At 43.9% G+C, this 27,295-nt stretch overlaps 1 protein-coding gene across 1 annotated transcript in view; it reads right to left on the bottom strand.

Annotated features, from left to right (window-relative positions):
- IRAG1 (inositol 1,4,5-triphosphate receptor associated 1) overlaps positions 1-27,295 on the bottom strand; it is a 122,687-nt gene that overhangs the window by 35,778 nt on the left and 59,614 nt on the right. Inside the window, exons 7-11 of the mRNA XM_060262065.1 lie at positions 19,856-19,933; positions 17,616-17,662; positions 14,351-14,953; positions 11,432-11,510; positions 5,020-5,146 (exon numbers count right to left, since the gene is read on the bottom strand). Of these exons, the coding sequence (XP_060118048.1) occupies positions 5,020-5,146; positions 11,432-11,510; positions 14,351-14,953; positions 17,616-17,662; positions 19,856-19,933 (934 nt within the window). The remainder of the gene's footprint in view (positions 1-5,019; positions 5,147-11,431; positions 11,511-14,350; positions 14,954-17,615; positions 17,663-19,855; positions 19,934-27,295) is intronic.

Here is a 27,295-nt window from a genome sequence, read left to right as displayed (position 1 = left end):
CCACAGGACCATGCTCACTTACATGGTAGCTGTAATATAGTGGGTTCTTTGGCATTGAAGAGGCAAGGTGGTAGTGAATAACAGCTCTTTATTGGGTACAGCATTATAAGTGGCTGTACAGTAAAGACTGAGAACTGGGCCAATGAGGCCAAACTTATATACAATTCCAGGTTCCCGTGCAAGCACATTATTGGATCATTCAAACTGGCAGGAGCTTGTGATTGGTGTAGGGCAGCAGAGGTTTGGATCCTGCTGCCCATGGTTCCCAAGTCCCCAAGCTCAGTCCACCTGACCCGTGAGTCATCCCCTCCACACTCAGTCCAAAACTCGGGAGAGGGTCTTGTCCTTCACAGAGCAATAGGCAATGTCCTTGGTGTGGACCGGACAGTCTGGAAGGGACTCCAACGACATGATGAAGTGTGCGGGGGCAGGATCAGGGTACATTGAGGGCAGGGGCAGGCGACTCGGCATTGCCGTGGCCCATAGCCTTCCCTGTGTGGTATTGGAGGTCGTACTAGTATCCCGTGAGGAATATGGACCATCTCAGAACCCATGGGGAAAGCATTTGCATTGTTTGGTGGTCGGGGGCAAACAGACCCAGTAAGGGTTTCTGGTCCGTCAGGATGGTGAAGGGCTGACCATACAAATAGTCATAATTTTTTTTTACCCCTGCCACGATGGCCAGGTCCTCTTTGTCTATCTGTGCATAATTGCACTCTGGCTTTTGTAGCGTTCGCGAATAATAAGCTACCGGGATCTCGCGGCCGTCCGGTAACACATGGGCCAAAACAGTGAGCAACCCATAAGAGGAAGTGTCACAGGCCAAAACGATGGGCAGTCACTCGTCAAAAGTGCTCCAGCAAGCTGTTGGAAGTCAAAATATGTCTTTTACCTCCTGTAAAGGTGTGGCTTAATGGTGACCCCCGACCCACAGACCCCGTTTGTCCAGAAGCCTATGTAGAGGCAGGAAGGCATGGTAGAAATTTAGGAGGCTGAGAAATGCTTGTAGCTCCACCTTGTTGGTGGGGATGGGCACGTCACAAATAGCCCTAATTTTGTCCAGAGCTGGGTGGATTCCACTCGCATCCACCGTGTAACCCAGAAAGTCAATGGTGTAAACTGCCAAAACACACTTCTCTCTTTTCACCTTCAGACCTGCCTCATCAAGGCGCTGCAACACGGCCCAAAGGCAAAAGACAAATTATTCTTCGGTGGCCGCAGAGATCACCACATCATCGAAGAACAGTTGGACCCCAGGAATACCTTTAAGGAGAGGGTCCATTAAGTTCTGGAAGATCCTTGGGGCCACGCTGACACCAAACTGTAGGCGCTTGACCCGGAAGGCCCCCTGGTGTGTCACAATGGTTTGGGCCTCTGCTGTGGCAGCATCTATTGGGAGTTGCTGATAGGTCTGGGCCAAATCCAGCTTTCAAAAAAGGGAAGCCAGCACAAGACTGACCATGGGGACCAGATAAGCATGGCCTTGCAACGCCTTGTTAATCGTGTGTTTGTAGTCTGCACAAATGTGGATGCTGCCATTAGGTTTCACTGGGGTGACGATAGCGGTCTCCCACTTAGCATTGGTGACCGGCTCTAGTACCCCTTGGGCCACAAGGTGGTCTAGCTCCTCCTCTATCTTAGGTCTCAGAGCCAGGGGCACGGGCTGGGCCTTCAGCCTTATGGCTCCACGTTTGGTTTCAGGCCCAAGGTTACCAGGGGACCGGTGTATGTTCCCAGAGTGCCATTGAAAATGGTGGGGAACTCCTTGCACATTTCTGAAAATCTCTGTGAGGGGGCTTGATGGATCCCCATTACCCAGATCCACAGGGTCTCAAACCATGATCGTTCCAGTAAACTGCACAAGTCCCCTTCCACTACGATTAAGGGTAGTTTGCCTGAGAACTGTACGTATTTTACGTGGACCGCCCCCACCCCCAGTACAGCGACCTCTCTTTTCTGGGAGACACGGACTATGAACGGGGACTTATGCAGCTGGGATTCCTCCCCTGGGCACAACTTTCTGAAAGTTCAAGCTGAGATGACTGCCTGGCCCGCCCTAGAGTCTACCTCCATTTTGCAGGGCTTGCCTTCTATCAGGACAGTCACTTTAAATTTATCAGGGGAAGGCCTGGGGAGTTGGCATACCTGATCCCCCACCGCTGTGAGTGCCTGGATGTCTTTCACAAAAGTGACCTCGTGGCGGCAACCATCTTTCTGCCATGTGGTGCTTCTCTGTACCTGGCGCAGTAATTTCGAGCGGCAGATTCGCGCCAGATGACCTGTCTTTCCACACATGTGGCATACGGCATCATGGTACTTGCAGGAGCATTGCTTGTGGGCTTCCAAGCAGCTGGCGCAGCCTCAGGTCACCACAGGTTCAGTTGCACGTGGTGGTGGGCATTTCAGGGCCTGATGTACCTTTAGTATGTCGTCCTCCTCCGAATATTCTGGGGTGGGCCCTCCGGCGCCCTGGTGCGCCCTGATTGTACGTCGCTCCTTATGTGACTTCTTGTAAGCGGCCGCTTCACTCAGGGCATCCGCCAGGATGATGGTCTTGTGGACTGCCAGCTTCGCCTGCATCTTTTCGTCCCTGAGGCTGGTTACGAACCGATTGATCAGGGGCTCCTCGAGGCTGGTGAAAGCACACTCCCGGGCAAGGTGGTGAAGCTCTGGAACTCAATGCACTGGGTCGTGCAGGTTGGCCTGGGTGAGAAGTGTTCAGTCAACTTCTCGACAATGGCCTTGTAGGTGGCATTGTTCAGTGACATGGGCGAGAGAAGGCTCTCCGTCAGCTCCAGCGTGTCCTCTCCGCAGATGCTGAGCAAGAGATGCTTCTGCTGTTGCTCATTGGTGATCTTGTGGTAGAGGATATAGTGCTTCAGCCTCTTCTCCCATCTCTCCCAATGCTCCGGGTGTGCGGGGTTGAACTCCAGAATGTACCTGTATGGCCCAGGCGCTGGGGCTGGGGAAGCTGCGGCGCTGGACACTGAAGTGCTCATATTCAGGTCCTGACTTGATGTGCAGAGCTGGAAAGCTGCTGCTAGGCATGGTGTGGTGCTGATTGCTGGGTTCGCCTACCAGGATCCCATCCTCGTTGCCACTATAATATAGTCGGTTCTTAGGCATTGAAGAGGCAAGGTGGTAGTGAATAGCAGCTCTTTATTGGGTACAGCATTGTTGGTGGCTGCACAGCAAAGACTGAGAACTGGATCAACGGGGCCAAACTTATATGCAACTCTGGGTTCCCGCGCAAGCACATTATTGGATCATTCAAACTGGTGGGGGCTTGTGATTGGCGTAGGGCAGCAGAGATACGGATCCTGCTGCCCATTTTTCCCAAGTCCCTAAGCTCAGTCCATATGGCTCCAATAAGCCAGGCAGGAACACCCATTGGTCTTCAATTGAGTCCACATACATAACAGTAGCCAACTCCCAAGGACATGGGGGGGGGGGAATCTCATTTTTCCCTATGTGCCCATACTATTTCCTCTTTTCTTCTTCTTGGCAACCCCATATGCTCTCCCCTTTCCCTGACTCATTCTGTTCTTCTCAGCCATTCACCAACTTACATTTTATCTGCCTCCCATCTGCAGCTATCTTTATTATTTATTTATTTCATTTATACCCCAGCTTTCTCCACAGTGGGGACCAAAGCAGCTTATTCTCCTCTCCTGATTTCTTCTTCTCACAACAACCAGGGGTCATTTCATAAAAAAAGAGGTGTTGGAGCTCATTAGCACAACTCATTTGCACATGCCCTGACATCACCAGAAATGATAAATTATATCAGCTCAGCATCTACCTTAAAATGCTTTTTGATTTATAATTGTCATAATAAATCCTTACTCCCATCATACTTTTAAAATTACTTTCTCCTTTTCACCTTCTAGAGTTGCTAACCTCCAGGTGAGGCCTGGTGATCTCCTGGAATCACAACAGTTCTCCCAGTTACAGAGATCAGTTACAGACATCAACCTCCACATGAGACCTGAAGATCTCCCAGTATTGCAATTGAACTCTAGACAACAAAGATCTCCCTGAAGAAAACCACTGCTTTGGAGGATGAGCTCTATGGCATTATATTAGGCTGAGCCCTCTCCTCGCCCCCCTCAGACTCCACCCCCAAATTTCCAAGAATTTCCAAACCTGGAGCTGGCAAACCTAGTTGAGCCTGGCCTCAATGAGTCCTTCCTCAAAGGTCAAAATAGGCCTGGAAAGGCCCTGTCCTCTCCTATCTTTTCACAGAAACTCAGCTTGGAATACTGTGGTTGCTAGGCAACAACCACTGAGGGAATCTGTTCCTTAAAGTTATAGGCATTCTTTTTATCATTTGGAGTTTTTTTACTCTCCAATTTGTTTTTTAAGTTTTCACATTTTCCTGCAAACCTCGGGCCCTTTTATAGAAAGATCAGTCTTGCCCATTTACAGCTCCAGTCACCAGATTTAAGTGTCCTCACATTTGGTTGACTTAGCTATTAATATATAGATGTTGATTAGCCTCCCAAGACTTGAAGTAGTACTGTTTGTTTAAAGTTAATTTATTGTTTCAGCACTGTGTAAACATCACAAAAGCTCCTTCATTTCCTGTATTGCTGTGAAAGTTAATATGCTTCTGGAAAAGTAGGAAAGTCTGAAATACTGCAACTATTGTTACCACTCCACACAAAACAATAATAAAGTGAACAGGAAATATAACTTCCTTAATTTGGCCACAGAGACTTCACCAAATGTACAGATAGGATGTAAGGTCATTTATGTTCAGATTCAGTTGACTTTTTTCCTCTTTAACATATTTTTTAAGCAGCCCAAAATTTAATACATAATACATAAAGTGAAAATGGACAGATAACCATAGCCAGAACAATATACCTACCAGTAATGACTAAAAGGACAAAACCTTTTCTATATGTTGATGTGGTCATGAGATCTGAAGCAGATACAGATTGTCTCCTTTCAATAGAATAGAATCATCATACATGTTCAGGTATCAGTACAAGTACTATTATAAAGGGACATTACCTTCCTGGAAGAGATGTATGCACGTGGAGTTTTCGTAAGAGTGCATCAGGAATATTGGGCATGACATCACAGCTATTCTCTGCAGCCTCCTCCTCCTCATCTTCCTCTAAAAAGGATGGTGAAGACCCTGATGGTTTCATAATATTTTTGTTATTACACTTTTAATAAACGATACTGCATTGATGACCACTGAGCAGTTAAATGTTAAAACACATTGCTAAATGTTTCATACTATTCCCACATTGAGGGGGGGGGGGGGCGGGGGGTGGAGAGAATAAGAAACCTTTTCCATATTCTGTTTAAGTAACCAGTGGTGAATAAAATAAATCTGAACATTCCATATGCCTGATGGTAAAATTCAAAAGCCAGATCATAGTCACCAAACATTCTATTTCCTTATGACTAATAAAACAAAATTTAGCTTTAATGACTTCAAAAATAATGTGATGCCATGGTATCTATGTATGGTGTCTATGTATTAGGCACTTTATAGATAATTATTACCTATGTGAAAATCTGATTAAAATAAAACCTGAGTGAAAATTTAATTAAGATCAGGGTGCAAAGAAACTTATATTAAATGCCATCTTAATTTGTTTGCTGATGAGGGGGCCACTTTTTATTTTTTGTTTATAAATATAGGTAGACACAAAATACAGCTGTTTCTCTGAGTAATATAGCAAATATCTAAACACTGATTCAGTGAGCCACATGGGCTATAAAGTATATCCTGATTCATAATTCAGTGAGAGAAGCAAAGTATGAATGAAGCTTGCCACTAGGGATGGGCATGAACCTAAAAAACACGGTACAGCTCAGGATTCGGGGCAGCCAAAAGACCCCTACCTGAACCTAGCCAGTCCAGTTAAGTTTGGTGAGTTTCCCCTTTCTCTTGGCTGTGGTGAGCTACAACTGGGGGAAGGGGGGATTGCCCAGGAAGGGTTAAATGACTGGCAGTCATTTAAACCTAATAGTTGATGGGCAGACTTGCCCTGCTGTGAGGTTGAAATGGCTGGCAGCACCCATTAAACCTAACAGCTCAGCTGCACACCTTGTGCTGCTTAGCTGTTAGGTTTTTTATTGTTCAGTCACACAGTTGAGTTTGACTCTTTGTGACCCCATGGACACAGTCACGCCAGGCTCTCCTTTCTTCCACCAACCTCCGAACTCTGCTCAAATTTGTGTTTGCTACGTCAGTAATGCTGTTCAGCCATCTCATCTTTTGCTGTCCCCTTCTTCTTTTGCCTTCTGTCTTTCCCAGCATCAGGAGCTTCTCCAATGAGTGCTCCCTTCTCATTTGGTGGCCAAAGCATTTGAGTTTCAGCTTCAGCATCTGACTTTCCAGGGAACAGTCAGGGTTGATTTCCCTTAGGACTGACTGATTTGATCTTCTTGCAGTCCAAGGGACTCTCAAGATTCTTCTCCAGCACTACTGCTTAAATGACCCCAAATGAACCAGACAAAAATCCAGTAAATGTTCGGGGAAGGTGCCTTCCCTGAATATTGGTTTGGGAGCTCCAAATTTGTCCAGGTTTCTGCCAGATTTTTGTTCATGATCTAGTTTGTGCGTATTCCTTTTGCCAGCTCATTAAACTATACATCTTGAGTAACTTGTCATATAGAAACCAAAAGTATTACAAACCTGTTCCTATTGTCATAAACAATAAAAACTCTTATGACTGTTTCTGCTATTTAATAAGTAAGCAATGATTTATAATAACATTAATGATATAATTTGTCAGAATATAAATACCACACAGCGATTGCTTAGAGTAGCTCACAAAGATTCCAAATCTGACAAAATGACATGATCTTTAGGATAACCCAATAAAATAACCTTTGGATCATGCAATAAATTAATATTCAATATATCATTAATGAAGTGGATTACAAAATGCCCCCAATTCTGTATTTTTGCACAGTTCCAAAATATATGCACCAAATCAGCACCAAATGAACCACATCTCCAACAACAATCTTGTACAATCCTATACATAATACGTTGAGTAAGACGTCACTGAAACAAGCACTTAAAAATTCTGCCTCAGTCTTGTGGACATAAGTCTGGCAAACCTATATTCAATAACCATTTGCACTCTTCTGGGCTCATATTTATCTGTAAATCCCATTTCCATTTTTTATGGTAACTAAAAGATACCTCTGTAATTTAAAGCAAAAAGGCATGTTCACAATAGATCTTCTAAGTATATTGTATGCACTGATCACCTCAAACAAAGTTTTCGATCTTAAACGACTATATTTTCCAACCAGAGTATTAATAGGTTTGCCAATTCTAGGTTGGGAAATACCTGGAGCTTTTGGGGGTGGAGCCTGAAGAGGGTAGGGTTGGGGAGAAGAAGGACTTCAATAGGTGGACTGATCTCTGGCATCTGGTGATCAGTTGAAATCTCAGATTTCCAGCCACCACTGGGATATTGACAACCCTAAGTATTACACATATGTCTACTTTGAAAGAAATTGAAACAAAAGAAGAGATTGGATTTATAATGCACCCTTTACTCATTGTCTCAGAGCAGCTTACAATCTCCTTCCCTTCCTCTTCCCATAACAAACACTCTGTGAGGTAGGTGGGGCTTTGAGAACTGCTCTTGAGAGAACAGCTCTGAGAGAACTGTGACCAACCCAAGGTCACCCAGCAGCTGCAACTTGGTTCTCCAGATTACAGTCCACTGGTCTTAATCACTAAACCAAACTGGCCCTCCTGCCCAATTTAAAGGGATCTCCTGCCCAGTTTAAAAGCAATTTTCTCATTGCTAAAAACGTGCTAATTACTAACTTGATCTTCTATAGTGTCCAGAGCTTTATCCCTCCATATCTTAAAATCACGTTGAACCCAGATTTTATGTGACTGCTCATTATAGAAAACTAAGGTCAACAGAGAAAATGAAGGCCCCAGGATTTCACCTTATACCATTTAAAAAGTAGTGCTTTTAAGATAGGATTATCCAAATGTAAATTTCTTTGCTGAACCCAAAGTAGGTATTTCTAATGATAATAATTTGGCGGAACATACTCTAAAATGATTGTTTCCTTATCAATGAAGATCCATTCCTTGAGATCAGCTAGTCTAATAGCTTTACAATATAACTAGGAATAGGGCCCGTTGTGGATAAAAATACAACAGGCTCTAGTAAGGGGCTCTGGGTGAGTGCCCCCCTGCTGACTTTCCGCCCATCCAAGTGAAGGCATTCACTCCCCTCCCCCACCTCAAAGGGAGCTGATCTCTGTCATGTGGAGAGCAGTTATAATTCTGAATGAACTCCAGCACTCACCTGGAGATTGGCAGCAGTGGTTCCCCAGGATGAAATGGCTGGTTTGGAGGGTGAAGTGTATAACATTGTACCTGTATGAGGTCCCACAGCTCCTCAAACCCCACCATCTCCTGGCTCCCCTCTTTAAATCTCCAGGAATTTTCCAACCTGGAGTTGCCAACCCTATCTCCTTCCCTTTATCTGCCCCTCTGCCCCTCTGACTTCAGCTTTCCACCACCTCCTCCCTCCCTGCAGCCTTTACCTAGGAAAAGGACAGTCTTTCTCCACAGTGGGGAGGGACCAAAGCAGCTTACATCATTCTCCTCTCCCACTCCCCTTTGATCTGAACTACCCTGTGAGGTAGGTTAGGCTGAAAGTCTGTGACTGGTTTGAAATCACCCAGTCAGCTTCCACAGCAAGAGTCTAGGTCTGGCAGACTCTGTTGTGAAGCCCTAAATCCTATGCCCTTCTCAAAGTCCACGACAAAATCAACCCACCAACCTGTAATGGGCAGCCCTAGTCAGGACTGGCCCCAGTAAGTTCTCCCTCAGAGGCCTTTAATGATACCTTTCAGACCAACACACTCTCTCTCTCTGTTAGAGTTGGTCTTAAGCACAGGGCTTCAATCTCTCTCTGTCTCTCACTTTCCCTCCCTATCTCTCTCTCTGTATTTGGTCTGCTGCTACAGGATGCCATCCCCCCCCCCCCCCCCAATCTCTGGCTGTTTCCATTCCAGAGGAGGAATGTCTGAGGGAGGAGCCCTCAGACAATCAAGAGAAGGATTTTTCTCTCTCTGTTAGTGTTGTTGGTCTTAAGCACAGGGCTTCAATCTCTCTCTGTCTCTCACTTTCCCTCCCTATCTCCCTCTCTGTATTTGGTCTGCCACCCCCCCTCAATCTCTGGCTGTTTCCCTTCCAGAGGAGGACAGGGAGGAGCCCTCAGACAATCAAGAGAAGGATTTCTTTGACTCTTTCCCTTCTCCTCCCTCCCTCGGCCAATCAAGAGAAGGCTTTCTCTCCTCTGTGAAGCAGTGGCTCAATCCTTGTCTGTTCTGGGGCTGGAGGGTAGGGGTTGCTCTTTATTGAGATTGAGCAACAAGCAGCTCAGCCAATGGAAGATTAGGTGAACCCATGACCAGCCTGTTTGCAGAATTATTTTATATGATTCCAAACTTGATATTTCAAAACCCACCCCTTACTAAATGGTTGCACAAGCACATTAGAAGAAATTCCAGCAGCTGGATTCAATAGTATAATAATATTATTTCCTATTAATAAATAATAATAAATTAAGTAATAGTAAAAGGGTTTTTGGAAGAATATTAATTTTAACACTCTCAATCCTACCCATCCCACCCATCCAAGATAAAGGCAGTGTTCCCCATGTTTGATTCCTGTTTGATCTAAAGAAAAAGTTTATGATGATTAAGCTCCAGCATTGATTCTCTATTTTGCTGAATTCAAACACCAAGATATTTAATTTTTCCATTGAATCAAAGAATTTAAAGATACTATTTTTACAAGCATCAGATATATTACGACCTAGACATTTTGAATTCGTTAAATTGACTTTATATTCTGGATTCTTACTAAAATAAAAATTACATACAGACTAGGCAACTAGAATGCACTATACATTTGTTTCCTCTCAAAATCATTTCAGAAACTCTAGCTGGTGCAGAACACCACAGCTTGACTATTATTGGATGCTAGATGGATCATGCATTTTTATCCCAATCTGCAATCACTCCACTGGATGTCCATCACTGGCTAAATTTAAAGTATAGGCTATCCCACACAAAGCACTTCCATGGCTTTGAACTCTCATATCTGCAAGACCATCTCTCCCATCATGAGAGCTTTGCCCATCTGAACAGAGTCTTCTGCAGGTGCCAACTGCAAAATTGACAACTGCCCATACTTGTGCCATCTCCGCTATGACTTCCACCTTGTGGAATGATGTGCCTGTGGGGGTCAAAAGGCTCCCAGTCTCCTGGCTTTCCACAAACTATGCAAAATGGAACAAAGTTTGACTTCAATGGCACTTTTAATACCAGTAAAGTTTTATTCTGGGTATAAACTTTCCTGTTCATGCACATTTCTTCAGAAGTTTTACAACCCAAATCCTATTTCACTGTTTATTGAATGTCCCATTCTGTTGATTGTATTAACTCACTCAATGTAAAGAGCCTTGAGTCCCAGTGAAAAAGGCAGACTATAAATAACATAAACAAAATAAAATCATTTCAAGTTACTGTTTCCATTGGTCTAGTTAAGGTAAGAGTCCCTTGGACTGCAAGAAGATCAAATCAATCAGTTCTAAGGGAAATCACCCCTGACTGTTCCCTAGAAGGTCAGATGCTGAAGCTGAAGCTCAAATACTTCGGCCACCAAATGAGAAAGGAGCATTCCCTGCAGAAGACTCTGATGCTGGGAAAGACAGAAGGCAAAAGAAGAAGGGGACGGCAAAAGTTGAGATGGCTGGACAGCGTTACTGATGTAACAAACACAAATTTGAACAGACTTCGGAGGATGGTGGAATACAGGAGGGCCTGGCATGACTTTGTCCATGGGGTCGCAAAGAGTCGGACTTGCTGTGCGACTGAACAACAACAGTTAAGGTAAGAGCGATATCGTCTGTATATAAATTTCCAGGAATTCATCCAGATTTGACAACCCTAATCAATACTTATGAGGAGTCTCGTGACACAGAGTGGTAAGCTGCAGTACTGCAGTCCAAGCTCTGCTCACAACCTGAGTTCGATCCTGGCGGAAGCTGGGTTCAGGTAGCCAACTCAAGGTTGACTCAGCCTTCCATCCTTCTGAGGTTAGTAAAATGAGTACCCAGCTTGCTGAGAGTAAAGTGTAGATGACTGGGGAAGGCAATGGCAAACCACCCCGTAACAAAAAGTCTGCCAAGAGAATGTTGTGATGTGACATCACCCCATGGGTCAGTAATGACTTGCACAGGAGACTACTTTTACCTTTAACCAATATTTCTATATGAAAATGTCACATATGAAACAGCCCTTATGTTTTTTAGCATAAAACATCCCTTAAAAGAGTTTTCATTAATAAAGCAGAAAACCTTCTCCACAATATCCATAAAAATATTTTCCATATATTTTTATTATATTTCACCTCTTTCCTGTTCAGCAGCTTCACTGAGGTCAGGGAGTTTAAGTCCTACTAAATTTTGATTCCGCATCAATATGTGCTCCTGATAGGGAAAACAGAATTCTTAGTTGTTCAGAAATAGCTTTTCCCAGCTACAGTATAATTTAATATAAGCTTACTGTAAATATGTATTACACTGAAGAACTGAGTGCAATAAAAAACTTTAGTAACAAAAGTATAATTAACTATGAAAAAACTACTACTTTTGGTATTAACAATCTTAGTTTCTATGAATGACAGCCAATGGTCTGTTAACTTGCCCCCATTTTCAACCATTCATTTGCCCAACAAATATTTATTAGTACAATTCACTAGCTTATCTAGGTACCTATGGCTAACCCATTCCACTCCAGCTCTAGTATATTTAGATAAGAAAGCCCAAAATAGATTTTTTTTTGGGGGGGGGCACAAAATCCATGGACTGGAAGAAAAATTCTGAAACCATCAGAATGCAGCAATGTAAAATGTAGAAGCAGGTAGGATTTTGTTCCCTATACCTGAGAACTCTTTTTAAAAAGGCCTCCCACCCCACAATTTCAGACACAAATAGGTAGAATGTGGATGTCCCCCATTACACTTTTACAAAACCTTCTCATTCATTCCTTACAGGCCTGTAATGAGTAGGGTGTGCATTTTTTCTTCCAGAATTTTTTTCTTCCTATATTACATTCATTACTAAATGCATGTTTTCTTTCTATGCCTCTTCCTCTGTCCACCAATTATTGCACAGATGAAAAATGGGGATGGAGCCACTGCTACTGCCAGACCATTGAAGTGTGGGCAGGGCGGAGAGACACTGTCGCCTTCCTGGTGCCCTGACTCACAACATAGCTGATTTCCCATCTGTTTGGAATTCAATGGGTCTCCAAGCAGCTGCTTTTAAGTAGTAGTTTCTCTCTCCCCCACTGCAAAAATTCATCTTCTCCCAACTCCATTTAGTTCCTAGTCACTCAACTACTAATGCTGGATCAGGGACATGAAAAACTGCTTCTCTTCTACCTTAGCACTAACATGACACAAAAGCAGGCTCTAAACTTTTCGTCAGGTTCTCCCTGACATTTTCTGCAATCTTTTTGTACACAGATCATTCGGCATGTAACAATTACCCAGTTATTTCAAGATAATTCTTGTAATACGGTCTGATGTGTCCTGCCCTGGGAAAGCAGTATTAGAAGGAACAAGAAACAGGACACAAAAGTGCATGAACAGCAGAAACAAAAAATGTTTAAGATAAGATTTGTTGATATATCCTGAGGAAGGAAAAGAGGTTTTGGATCGGAAGAAGTCTCCTCAGAAAGAAAAGTAGGTTATTTCATTCCCAAATGTTACATTGAGATGACAGGACAGTTAATCAGCTGCTTCCTGTTTACATGACATGTATTTTATCTAAGACTGAAGTACCTCTGTTCTGTATTTTATATCCACCTTGATACTCTGCAGGGTGGGGGAGAAGGGGAACTCATCAATTTCTATTACATTGAAGCCATGCATCTCCTAGGGCTACTTTTTGAAAACCCAGTTGCAGCTTTGTTCCATTCTAATGAAAATGCTTAAGCTACACATGGGAAAGAATGCCTTGTTAATATATATACTTTTTATTTACAGGTAGGTCCAAACAGGGATGCTGAATTACCACAGGATACGGCCACAGTTCAGAGCTACACAGGGCACTCTGCACTGTATACTTTGGAGTGCACCTAAAGGAGCTCTCTTAACTGTGAACACACAGACTGTAAATAATCTCTTTTTAAAAGATATATAAGAAAGAAATATCTTCTTAAAATATATAAGATATAAGAACTAGTCTTTCTGTCCTTATGGCTGGGGGGAATACCTTCCCTTTAAGCTTATCTCTCCAAAGCCCTGAGATGGAATGTGTGTGTGGGAAGGGGGTCTAATGATCAAAGCTCTTTCTTTACCCCAGGTCATGTTATTTCCCCAAAGACCGTATCCTGCATCCTTCAGCTTTCTACTTACAGCTCTACTAATCTGAAATGTCCCAATTCACCTTCCACTCTTCCATACCTTCACAGCAGTGCAGCCTGTGGTGTAACAGAAGCTCTGTGAACAATCCTTAGCTCCCCCAATCATTTTAAAATGCCTGTTTCTACATGAATGTTTTATTCCACCTGGCTTCCTTACAGCAGCACAGTTCTCAGGATCAACTATATGTCATTTCCCCTACACCAGAGAGCTTTTGGGTTTTTTAAAAAATATATTGGCAATTGACATATCGCTATAAAGGAATAATGTTGTAAGAATCTATTGAAACAATGTACTAGATCTCAAATTCCATGCTTTAAGAAGTTTCTAGCCCCTTTTCTTGTGAAGTAATAAGGCAAAACATATAGGTCAAAGTTTCACCTAATAACTTGCTAAATAAAGGGCTAAAAACTTACTTAAAAATAATGAAACCTAGAAATGGGTAGGTTTTCACAACAGATCATTATAACATTATTATGCTATGACAACTTAGCAAATCCTGAATTTTTACCCCTCTGGTTTAAAGGCAGCAAATGGTAGCTGAGGCAAAGAAAGTGTTGGGAAAACAGCTTAGTGGATCTTTTATTACCACCACACATGCCTCTGCATTCACAGTAATTGTACCCACGGGTCATTTTGTAGGAGCTCAGTACCATCTCATTTGCATATGCCCCGGGATTTGTATGCAGCGGGGAGGGAACTCCCCACCGCATGCAGGCTCCGGCTGGAGGTTCAGGAGCTGTGCTCCTGTGAGTTCCTGCTGAATTCAAGCCCTGGCTGTACCAGCTGCCCAAAGAATCATCTCTCTGTGGAAGCAGCCTTATTTTAATACAGTATGAGCTGGTCATCATCCAGAATTGGGGCAAACCCATAGGGTAAAAGGAACATACTTCTACTCACCTCTCTGAGTTTTGTCAATTTCTGCATCCGAATTGGTTGCACTTGTATTTGGAGGTCTTTAAAAGCTGATGGCTTAGTCAATGTGTTATTAGATTTATTCATAATGGCAACATTTTTATCATAATCAGATGGTTGTTTAAAAGGTGCATTTTCTATATTACCAAGTTCTACATGATCCCATGATATTGATCGTAGTAGAGGAGGGTGTGTACCAGATGTAGTAAGGTCTGTTTTACAAGTAACTTTTGAATCCTTCAGTAATGGTACCAAACCTTTTAGCTTTGGATCTACTGTAGCCATATCTGGTCCTTGTAAATTGCCTTTAAAAGGGAACTCTTTTTCTTTTGTTATTTTAAATAATTGTTTTCCAAGTTCATGTTCACAAGTATTTGCACTGCTATTAAGAGATACTCTGCCAATATCACTAATTGAAGTGCATGATCTAGACAGATTATCCATAAGTTTATAAGGATCAAAGTTCTCCTTTTGTTCAGACAGATTCTCCTTTGAGTTTTCAAAACCACTTAGGCGAGGAAGCAATCTTCCCTGAGAAAGTTTTCTTTGATCATTCTGTTTTTGATCATTTAGCCCTATTGTAGTGTTCTGAAATAAAAGAAAACTTATTAAAGAAATTGAAGTGTATTAAAAATTCATTTAACAAAGCCTATTAGACTGATTTTTAAAGGGCAATATATTAGAAAGATTTGTTTATAGTAAACTGCTGCTTGACTTCAATAAATACAATTTTAAGTAAAAAAGTATAATCAGGTACATTATAAAGTATTTACAAATGAAGCAATGGACAAGCTAAAATACTGTCTAGTTTCTAAAAAGGACAAACTCCCCTTATAGAAACTCACACGCCATGTTAGTTCCTTAGAACAACTTCCCGATCTGTCTCTGTTCAAACACAGTATGAACTTCCTATCCAGCCATCAAGACATGGTATACCATGGCTGTTTCCAAACAGTAAGGATTCTCTGTGTTACTTTTAATAGTGCTGTGAATTCAAAGGCATTCACATTGGCAACATAGCTTCCACATGAGAGTCTCCTGTGTACTTTCTTCTATCAGCCCTTCATGGCCACTATTTTCCTTGCCTTTTCCCTGCCACACACTAGAGAGCTTTTCACAAGACAAACATTCAAAAACTGGTATAGCGCTATATTGTTATAGTGCTATAGCAATTACTGATTTTTAAAGTCCTCAAAAAGACTGCCAGTGGTATAGCGAAGGAAAATGGCATCCATGAGGGGGTGACAGCAGGGAAATGGTACTAATCAATATTCCTCCTAAGCTGTGGAGTTTTGTGAGCAAAAATTCTACTTTGTGAGCTACTGGCATCAAAGTTGTGAGCTGCTACAGAAATTAGTTTGCTCTGGGGCCATTTTCCCTGAGCTAAGACAACAATGTGTGACCTGGAGGCTAAAAATCTGTGAGCTAGCTCACTCTAACTCAGCTTAGAGGGAACACTGGTACTAATGTGAACAGGATCTTCACAGGGCAAGAAAATGTACACCTTTCCATCAAGATGGTGTGATAATGCACTTGTATGGCACTCTTTCAAAGCAGGTTTGGGAAAGAGCACGCTGAGAAGAGGGTAAGGGGAGCATGATGTTCTGTGAATGCTCCCCTCCCCCCAAAAGTGCTCCTGATTGGAAGGCAAGTGGAGTAAAATCTCCATTTGGAAGCAGCCCCTATCTGAGGACTCAGCTACATATTATGCTTTCTGTGTATATTTTAATAAACAACTTTCCCACTGGGATTGTTTTATAAAGGAAGGAAAAAACTGTGTGTGAGGAAAAAGAAACTCTAATCATCCCCCCCCCCCCCTGCAATTTTCTCTCTAGGTAGAACCACCTTTATTCCTTCTGGGGGAAACTTAAATATACCTACATTTTCACCGACTTGTAGGTAAAAGCACCTCAAGGATGGCTAAACAGCAATGGAGAAAGAGTTCAGTTTTGCCTTTCAGCTAGACATGTATTTTAGCACAGAGTTACCAGTGCCACCTCTCTGGCTCCATTTAAACTTACATGTTGGAGAAAAGTCATGCCTGTTTCTGTGATGCCTTCTTTTTAAAGAATGTAAGTATGTGCACAAGCAATAGGTTACTTATCTGCCCTTGGAGAAACTCACAAGTACAAGGGGAACCTTTGTCTGTTTCACTGGATCTTCTACCAGCACTCAAAAGTTTTTCTAATTGTGGAATTACACAGTCCTAACTCTGCATTCCTCTTGTTGGGGGGATATAACAAAACAGATTTAGTAGATGTGCCCAACCTCCCACAGTCCATGAGCATATATAAAGCTGTCTTATATTGAAGATCCTGTCCTCATTAGTACCAGTGTTCCATCTAAGCTGAGTTAGTGTGAGCTAGCTCAGTTTTTAGCATACATTTGCCAGGACACTGTAAATTGTGCTTTACGTTTTTCTCAAATCCAGTTTCCTGATGAGTAGTTACATAAAAAATAAAGTTTTTTAAACCTGTTACTAAAAACTAGATAATTGTGAATGGATGCCTTGAGTAGCAGCAACATGTTGCCAACATTTCAGCCCTTTCTAACCTTCTCCTTTCAAGGATGGAGCACACATCTTTCTTTAATTAAACAAACAGAGGGCCGTCAGACTCCTCCATGCATCTCTACCACAGTCGGTTTCTATAACTGTAGTACTAAGGCTGCAAGGGGTAGCAGCACTAAAAGGGTACAAGCTGCTTGCTTCCATTTTTCAAAATGAAAATCATGGGATATCTGTAAAAGCCCCCAAAAACAGCAGGGAATAAAGCAATTGTCACTATACAGCCTTACCCTACAACAGTCAGGAATTAAAAACTGACTTCCATCACTGTGGGTCAGGCTACCCTAGATGGTAAAAGAAAGGCAAAGTGTCCTAACCATAACTTTTGCTCAAGTGTTCATTGGGCTTTGGAAGAGGTATAGTTCTGCCTAGTTAGGAGGGAAAGACTGAATGGGAAGCATATTTTTGGATGCTGAGGGAGGAGCAGAGAGCCACTGTTATGACCTAGCTGAAGCACCATTGGTATACAGGATCACCCTTAGTGGGCATCTACTGCCCTATAGGAGTGCCTCTTTGCTTCTACCTGTGTTCTACCTGCATATTTGTAAATAAAACAAATACTGCAAGATGCTGTATGTCCTCAGCGCTCTCTTCTCCAAAGGGATCCAACCCAGGTATGGGCTAGCTGGAACTTCTTACTACTCAGAGACATGGAGTGTATGTAACTAGTTAACTCAGTCTTACCTGCAGTGGAGACACTGAACCAACAGTGAATGTGCATGTATCAGAACCTACAAAATGAAAAACAGGTGATAAAGCCACAAAATGTACTTAAATATTGTAGTTAATTCCAAACACAGGGCTCTTCTGCATAGTTTTTTAGAGCTAGTTCTGGCCCATACGGCTTCAGTTTATCTCCCGATTTCCACACACATTATGTGCCTTTAGCTTTAGCTTTACTTTGTTTTTGTTTCTCCCCCCACAATTCCTTTGAGACCACTTTTACCTCAGTCTTTTCTTGAATTATTTTATTTATTTTGTTTAATTTATATCCCACCCTCCCCACGAAAGCGGCTTTTGAGTCACCTTTTCCCTCATGCATAATTTTTGTTTGTTTTCTTTGTTCTGTCCACTACTTTGAGTGCACTTTTTGATGATTGGACCATCATGGTTAAACCATTCCATCTCCTCCCAACCCTGAAGATGAGTGCTTTGTCTTCTTTTTTAACACAGCACTAAAATATTGCTAGAGCATTGTAAAAACAGGCTTAGCAGGTTCTCTGAATTCCCAGCTTACATTTTTAAAAACAGTAAGTGTAGCTCAGTCTCTTGCAGAGATATGCCCTTTTCCTTATATCTTTTCATGAAAGCTGTTATAAAGCTCTAGTGATAAACCAGTATTTTAGTGCAATGGAGAAAGAGTTCAGTTTTTTTTTTAAGGGAGGTGCTATGATGCCACTTGTGATTAAGAGATCCCCAATTTCAGTTATATAAGGACATCGTAATCATCCATGTGGTTGCCAGGGTGCCTGGAGATTCAACTTACATCTGCTGTAAGACGTCGATTTTATCTACCATTTTATAAGAGACTTATGTGAGTACTAGCAGCCTCAGCATTACAACAGCACTCTATATCTGCGAAAGAGTGCTAGCCAGAAGCACAGATAGGTTCCAGCCGCTCCATGCATGTGCCTTCTCGGCCGTTGCAGTGGAAGAAGTTGCGCCACCAGGTACTGTCCGGGCAAGCGGTCTTCAGCCTCGAACACGAAAGCCATGTTGATAGGCTAACGCCATCAACAACCATCTTCCTGCAGTGCCAGACTCCATGACAGCGAAGCGAGAGGCTCACGTACTCAACAGCTGTTATGTTTGCATAAGGCAATCAAGCTTATCTTAAGCGTGGATCCTGCCAGACTGTCTAAGCTTTTGTCCAATGGAACTCAAGACAAAGGATGATGCCAGTAAAGAAGAGGAAGAACATCTTCACCTAGAGCCAGAGTTCTTTGTATAGATCGGGTGTCACCTTAGGTAACAATTTGGCCCTCTATTGTCACATTTAGATAAGTTTGGATAGCTTGTTAATCGCTTCCACCCCCAATATCCTCACCCATGCTTTGCCCTAATTGCCACCCTGGAGCCTCCCCTTTTGCCCATTGTTACCTGGAAACCCAATCAGGTAACCAGGGCCAGGTCCGCTCACTGGTAAGGTATGGGCGTCCAATCAGGTACCCCGAGCCTTTCTCGAAGACTACAATAGGTAATTATTACCCTGTTTGTCAATCCTTGTGTTTACCCCTGTCTATTTCGATCTTATTTTATTAGGACTGTATGTGCGTTGTGTGACTTTATACTCTTGTATGTGTGTCTTCATTTCATAATAAACCTTTTTATATTATATTGTCTTGTTATTGGGTAACTTCCAAAGCAGACACCTTCTGTATACATAGGTTTTTGATCTCGCTAAAAGGCAGATTGCCCTCCACTCTAAATTCCACAAAATCCTATTTTTAGGGCAGTTTGCTTAACACACTGATGACACCCCCAATGATGACAGCATCTTCCCTGGAAAATCCTCATTATTAAGGCATGTGTGGAAGAAAATAAACTGATTCCACAACTGTGAAAATGCAGAGGGAGGGCAAAAATAAAGAAGAACTGAGCCCAAACTGATTCTGGTATTTGTGGCTCAACTGCCAAGCAAATTGAGTGTGTGAAAATGCCCACAGGGATCATATGGTTAATAGACCCCAAACAGATACAGCAATTTAGTAAAGAAAACAAAACCTTTTTAACCCATACTTGTCTTAAAGGGGATTTCTATTCTATCATCTACTCCCCCCCATTTGTGAAGAGACGTTTGTCACTTATGATTTCTAGGCAACTTTGTCTGAGAAAACTTATTCAAATTATTCTTTTTTGGGGAGGGGGGGAGGGATCAATTTCATCTATGTAAGAACAATGAGAACATGCAGTATTGATCTTACCTGCTGGACTTGGAAGATTGAAAGAGTTGCTCCGAGATGGTGCTGGTGAAACATTGGGACTAAGTGTCGGAGAAATGCCTATATTATATTGAGAATTTTTTTAAAAAAGAAAGGGAAAAAAAAGACAGAACTATTTCCTGTGACATGAATTCATAATAAAGATGGAGTTTTAAAAAGAGACCACCATGGCAATCTTCAGGAGGTGGTTCAGGGGAAGGGTGGAGTAGCCTTTTAAGTATAGAGATTACTTCAACACCTCACTAAGGGAAGCAATGGAAGACCTTGGCACTCCCTCTGTCAGGGCTTTTTTTGAGCAGGAATGCAGAGGAATGCAGTTCTGGCTGACTTGGTGTCAGGGTTTGTGGCTTAATATGCAAATGAGTAGAAATATGCAAATGAGTAGAAATGTAGAAAAAGCCCTGTGAGAAACAATGGTGAGGTCAGTGGGTGTGGCCTAAAATGCAAATGAGTTCCTGCTGGCCTTTTTCTACAAAAAAGCCCTGCCCACCATAGATAGGTCCCCACCACTACCAATGCTCCCTAATGTGAAATATAAGATAGCAGCAAACAAAGCACTTACCTCACAGCACTTGCACAGAAGTGAAGCTACCCCATGTCTTGCTATCTTAGCAAGCAGGGAACCCCAAACCAACATGAGTATCTAATCAAAACTCTTCAGCCTCTGCCATTTTTACCACCATGATTCTTAGCTGCACTGACTGCTGTGGTGCCTGACATGTTAGGATTGCTATAACTAATAAGTTATTCTCTACCTTTCCTGAGATCTACTTTGTGAGTCTCTCCTAATGAAAAAAGCCATGGCTCCAGGAGCCAACACACTAGGATCCAGTATAACATTAAATACAAAGTCTTTAAAAATCTCTGGCACTCCTACAGGAATGCTGGATCATCAAAGCCTTTATATAATCTAGAACTATTTAGGCACTCCCACTATAGCGCACAGGTATTGGGAGTTACAGTACTGAAAATAGTGTAGGTGTGCATTTCTTTGAATATATTCTCCCACAGCTGCTTTAAGCCTTAATAGGAAAGTATGATCACCATTATATAAATACCTGTCTTTTCCCCTTACTGAGGTGTAATGTACTGGGTTTGGAGACGTTCAACAGCAAACATACTTTATTGTAGAGCACATTACAAAGACAACATGTTGGGGTGGGTTCCCGCTTATATGCATTCACCCGGAACAACCCATTCCCCTGCCCGGTCCAATCCTGCCCAGTTAAAGTTCATGCCACAGATCTTAATTGGCAGTCAACATCAGTCCCTTACAGTCAGGTGACCCACGGTTTCCCACGGCTCACCTCAGCGCGTGTAGTCACAATGTGTTGGAAATTCAGGGACCAAAATGCAGGACACAACCCCCCCCCTAGTTCAGTGCACATAGTCATTAAAGTATGCTGGTGGCCACCACTCCCTTTGGGACTGCCAAGGTTCGACCAGGGGAATGGGGTCTGCAGGAATTACTATAGATGCTGCCATTCCTTCGCTGTGGGGCAAGTATGGAAGGGAAATGCCCACCATTTGCTGAGGAAACGGAGTCCCCTCACTCTCCCCTACCAGGGGAAGCAGGCCTGATTCTCTGTCTGGTTCTGATGTCAGAGAGACCGGGGTCGGCAGCGCAGCAGCCAGTGGTGATCAAATGCCCTCCCTGCTCCTTGTTACCTTGGGCTCTCCCGGGTCGTCCAGCAAGGTCCGGCGATGCAACTGGTCTATGTGCCGACAGAGGAGCTGGCCTTCCTCTGTTGATACCTCATATGAGTGGAACCCGGTGACCCACAGCACACGGCTCGGTACCCATTCAGGTCCACTGAAAGAGTTTTTTGCGTAGACCAGGTCCCCCAGGAAGAACCCCCTTGTAGCTTCCTGGGTCTCAGGTGAGTTGTGGAGGTCAGGTGCTCAGTCAGGGTGCAGTCTGTCCACCTGGGTGATCAAGCACCTGACCATTAATGGTTCTGCTGGGCTGCGGCCAGTCATGGGGCTCGGGGTAGTCCTGTTCCCAAAAAGGAAGGCAGCCAGGCGGTGGTCCCAATCCCCATAAATGATGTGGCCTAGGGCCTCCTTTGTTGTGAGGGCCATGCACTCCACTTGGCTGTTGGTTGCTGGGTGGAATGTGGCTGACCATATGTGCCGGATGAGGTACTGGTTCAGGAATTCACAGAATTCACGAGAGGTGATTGCAGTACCGTTGTCCATCACCATGGTCTCTGGTATTCCGAGTGTGCAAAAGGCCCTGCGGAGCGCTCAGACCATGGCAAGGGTGGAGGTGGAGGCCACGGGGATCACCTCCAGCCACTTGGTGTAGGCATCAACCAGGATGAAGAATATTTGTCCCTGGTAAGGCCCCGCAAAGTCCAAGTGCAGCTGTGACCACTGCGTGCAGTTGGAATCCCAGTGGTGTACACTCCCAGTGGAGTGCTAAGTGGGTCTGGCCATGACTCCTGGCAGGGTTGGCAGCGCTTCACCCACGCCTTGACCTCATCGCCCATTCCCGGTCACCAGGACTGGATATGTTTTTTGAGGGGGGGGGGGAATTAAAAAATGATGTCCCCTTTTGGGCCAGCCTATCTTAGGGTCCCATAGAATACAATGGACTCCATATCCAATTTGGTGCCCTCCCTTCATCGGCACCTGGGGCAAGCACCCTCCTCTGCTCCCCCTAGATCTGGCCCTGCTGGTCACCATACGTAGCTCCGTGCCTTCATACGCACTATCCCTGGATGCGTCTCATGTAAGGACTCCAGCAGTTGTTTCCAGAGCGGAGGGGAGGGGACAACGATGCGGCTGCCCCATAGGAGACAGCCCTTGTGGGCTGAAAGTTCATCCTGGCAGGAGACAAATGTCCTAAACTCTGGGTCGACCCTGCCAGTGGGCCAACCCCTTCCCACCCAGTCCAAAACATGGGAAAGGATACAGTTGTGGCCCGAGTACTGGGTGACTTCAGAGGCGTGTAGGGGCTGATCAGACAGTGTGTCTATCAGCATCATGTGGCGTGCCGGCACCGGATCAGGGTCCACTGACAACAATGGAAGGTGGCTGAGGGCATCTGCATGGCTCATCGACTTCCCCGGGCGGTAGACTAGTGCGTAGGTGTAGGCACTCAGAAACTCCGCATGGAGAAGCATCACAAGCCACAATCACCGGAAAGGACTCATCGAAGTGGTGCAGCACTGCATTCGAGACCAGAATGTCCTTTACTGCTTGGAAGGTGGTGGCTTGCTTCTTTCCCCAGACCCACAGGGCTTTTTGTCAAGGAATCTGTGTAGTGGTTTGACAAGGGTGGCTTTATGGGGCAGGAATGAGTGATAAAAGTTCTGGAGCCCCAAGAAACTCTGACTCTCCGCCTTGCAAGTAGGGACCTGTGCTTGGATGATCATCCTGGTCTTCTCATCTGTTGGGTGGATTTCCCAGGCGTCGGCTGCAAACCCCAGGAACTCCACCCTGGGGACCCCGAGTGAGCACTTTTTGTGCTTCATCTTGAGGCCAGTGTCCTGGAACCAGCGTAGCACCTCCCGGAGGTGACAGCTGAATTCTTCGATGTCGGAGACCATAATCAAAACATCATTGAAAAACAGCTGTACTCTGGGAATCTCTTTGAAGAGAGAGTCCATGAGATTTTGAAAAATCCCTGGAGTCATGCTGACCCCAAAAGCCCTCTGGAGCATGATGATTGTCTGGGTCTCAGCTGTCTGCTCATCCACTGGAGACTGTTGGTACGCCTGGGCTAAGTCTAACTTTCTGAAAATCTGTGAATCGGCCAATGATGCTAGCACGTGGCTCACCACTGGCACTGGGTACGCATGATCCTGAAGGGCCTTATTTATGGTACATTTGAGGTCCACACAGATGCGGACATCCCCGTTGGGCTTTGTGACTATAGGAGTCTCCCAAGAAGCATGTGGGATGGGCTCTAAGATGCCCTGGGCAACAAGACGGCCCAGTTTGACTTCAATCTTAGGTTTCAGCATGAACAGGACCTGCCGTGCCTTTAGCCTTATGGGCTGGGCTGTGGGGTTAAACTGTAGCGATATGGATGGCCCTTTGTAGCACCTGAGAGGCCCATCAAATACCTCAGGGAATTCCCTGCACACCTGGCCAAAATTGTGGGGTTGTACTTGGTTCACCCCAACAATTTCTATTCCCAACGGTTTGAACCAGGCTAAGCCCAGTAAACTGGTGAGCTTGTGTGTCACCACTAGTATATCCAGCATCCCATTGAAATGCTTAAATTGTACCTGGACTCGGCCCCACCCTTTAATATGCACAGGGTTCTTTTGAAAGTCCCGCAATGTGAATCCTGCTGGCCACAAGGGCAGAAGGCCATGGGGGCATAGCATTTTTAGAGTCTCCTCTGAGATTATGGAGATGGAAAAACCTGAGTCCAGCTCCATCAGACAGGGGGCACCGTTGATAAACACCGATACCTTAATTTTATCGGTGGTGTCCTGGGGCAAGTTCAGTACCTGGATGCTGGTTGATGCTATGGTGTGTGCTTTGGTCAAGTCGTATTGTGTCAACTGGCACCTCCAGTTGGACTTGTCCCAGCATGCTCGAGTGATGTGGCTGATTTTCCCACAGTTCCAGCAGTCAGCGTTCTGGAATGGGCAGTTGTGGCGCTCATGCATCGGAAGCCTAGGATGCTGTTGCCTGGTGCGTGACTGTTGTGTGGTGACTGATGTAAGCCTGTTCAAAGGTGGAAGCCTGGTGGAGTGCTCCCATGAGGGTGATGTCATCTATGGTAAGTAACTTTTGGTGCAACTTCTCCTCCCAGACACCCACCGCAAATTGGTCGAACAGGATCTCCTCCAGGTGCCCCCAGAAGTCACATCGCAGGGCGAGGCCTCTGATTTCAGCAAGGTAGTCGGCTGCAGATTTGTCCAGCCACTGCTGTCACATGTAGAATGCGTGTCTGCGTGTGAGGTGGGTCAGCTGTGCGATAAGTGGTCAGTCACTGCTGCCTTTATCAGACCCTGGTATGTGCCAGCTGCTAGTTTGGTAGGTGCGATGAGGCACTTCATCAGCTGAAGAGTCTCGACCCTGCACGAGCTCAGGAAGAGTGCCTTCTGGTCATCTGCTGCCTCCATCTTGTGCAGCTGGAAGCAACACTTGAGCCAGTCCACCCATGATTCCCACAGGTCCTACCTGGTAGGGTTGAACTCCGGTAGTTGGTCCCCTGGAGCAACAGCCATGATCCCAGCTGTGAAGCATGGCCCTGTGCACGATTAGAGCACTGGAGTGGATGCGCAGGGCGAGCGGTGCAGCTGAGCAATAGGCTGGCTCCATCCCATCCTCATCGCCAGTGTAATGTACTGGGTTCGGAGACATTCAACAGCAAACATACTTTATTGTAGACCACATTACAAAGACAACATGGCAGGGTGGGGCCCCCGTTTATATGCAATCACCCGGAACAACCCACTCCCCTGCCCGGTCCAATCCTGCCTGGTTAAAGTTTGCACCACAGATCTTAATTGGCAGTCAACATCAGTCCCTTACAGTCATGTGACCTGCAGTTTCCCGCGACTTACCTCAGCACACGTAGTCACGCTGTATTGGAAATTCAGGGACCGAAATGCAGGACACAACATGGGGCTAAAGCAGTCCGGGTAGATAACATGGTGGGAGAAGAGTTAATCCGTTTCCCCTACTAGCATGGCCCCAATTCAAACCTCTCTTCCTTTATCACTAACCGCACTCACTTTGGGGGGGATATCTTGCTAATCTACTCTGTGAATACTTTTTCAGGGCCAAATTACCTATTACTTATCTGGAGTTCCAATCAGGGAATTCCACCATTGTACATAATATCTCCCTTAGGTATTCTGAGGTCCTGTCCTCATATTCAGAACTACAGCATGATATAGACTTCTGCAGGTGGCAGTTATCACATCTGAATATTGTTCCAGGTTTTCCCTATTCCTAAACGCCCTGTTCATCTGAATTTTGCAGTGACACAATGCCAGGAAAACTATTTCCATGTGCATTCCCCCTGAAGTATAGATCAGATCTTAGTATGTTGCCTAGACTTTCAGAGGCAGAAAATTAACTGAAGGAAAGAAGAGTTTAGCCTCTAACTCCAAGTCTGTAGAATTTTCAGCCATCTTCCTCTCACTGGCTACAGAAAACACTCCTGATTTTATACTGTTAAGCAAAACATCTGAGACCGTTTTTACAGGATCAATTTCCCTGCAGAAACTTGTAAGTGTTCAGATTATGTAAATGAGCTCTTTATTTTGGCTCATATGACATTCATCTCAAAATAAACAAGTGTGGTTCTGTGACAAAATTGAGAATAATGTGGAAGAAGGCATAGAATGCTAATACTTCTAGATCTCACAAGCAGAGGCATAACTCTAGACCCTGCCTTGTAATTATGCTCTACCTGGTTTGAAGCAAAATTGGAGCGCCAAATCCCTTGAGAGAATTCCTTAACAAGTTTGTCTCTCAGAAATGGCCTCAAGTTCTTGCTGGTATATATGCATAAATAACTGGAAATGCTTTACATACTGAAAGCTTGGCAAGAAGCAATTACTTCTAAAGAAGAATATTCCTCCCTTCTAGGCAATGATGAGAAAATGTACCCTGGGCGATTTTATTAAGTATTGTGAGAAAGACAAGGGGATTTAAAAGACAGAATATGAGAAAAAGCTGGATGCACATTTAACCAAATGTCAGGAATATGTTGACAATAAGAGCAACTCAGCAATGAAAAACCTTCCTTATACAGTTAAACTGACAATATTTAGAGGAAAGATTGTAGAGTTGGTCAATATGCCAGGCTTAGGATATGTTGTCTTATTATAAGGTTTGGGGTTTTCCAAGCCCTTTAACTATGAAAGTCACATAAGGCATTCCTAAAACAAATGCAGGGTTCTGATAATGCATAATGAAAGTGGAAAATACACACAATCACACATATCAAGGAAAACAGAGGGTAGTGGTACCCTGGTATGTGAGTTGCGGCACCAAAATATAATGATTGAAAAGAGCTAGAAACTATTAAAATTACTTCCCACAGATCAGTTGACAATTCACAGTAATCAAGATGACTCAATATGCATCAATATTAAAGGTTTTTAGACCTAACAGGATGTTATAGAACAGAAGCAATATTGACTGAACTACAGGTTTTTTTTGGTGCAGGGATTTTGATATAACTTAGAAAACAGACTTTCAAGCAATCATTCTACCTCCAGTTCCACTTAAGAGTCTCAAAATTCCATCTTCTGTAGTTCAAAAACTTGGTAACATCTAGGATTACCATATTTTGAAAAGCAAAAAATAGGACATATTTCCTAACTACTCTACTTCAAACCACTTATCACTATGAAATCTCATTTTAAATACCCCCACTATTTAAGCTGAAGTTTACCTCTGCTGGGGGATTATAGGGCAAAACAGGCTCAGCCTCCCAACCCC

Source organism: Heteronotia binoei, chromosome 21 (assembly GCF_032191835.1).
Source record: "Heteronotia binoei isolate CCM8104 ecotype False Entrance Well chromosome 21, APGP_CSIRO_Hbin_v1, whole genome shotgun sequence".
In the NCBI taxonomy this organism is placed as follows: Eukaryota; Metazoa; Chordata; class Lepidosauria; order Squamata; family Gekkonidae; genus Heteronotia; species Heteronotia binoei.
Note: the sequence above shows the minus strand (reverse complement) of the source record. Positions and strands in the feature narration are given on the sequence as shown.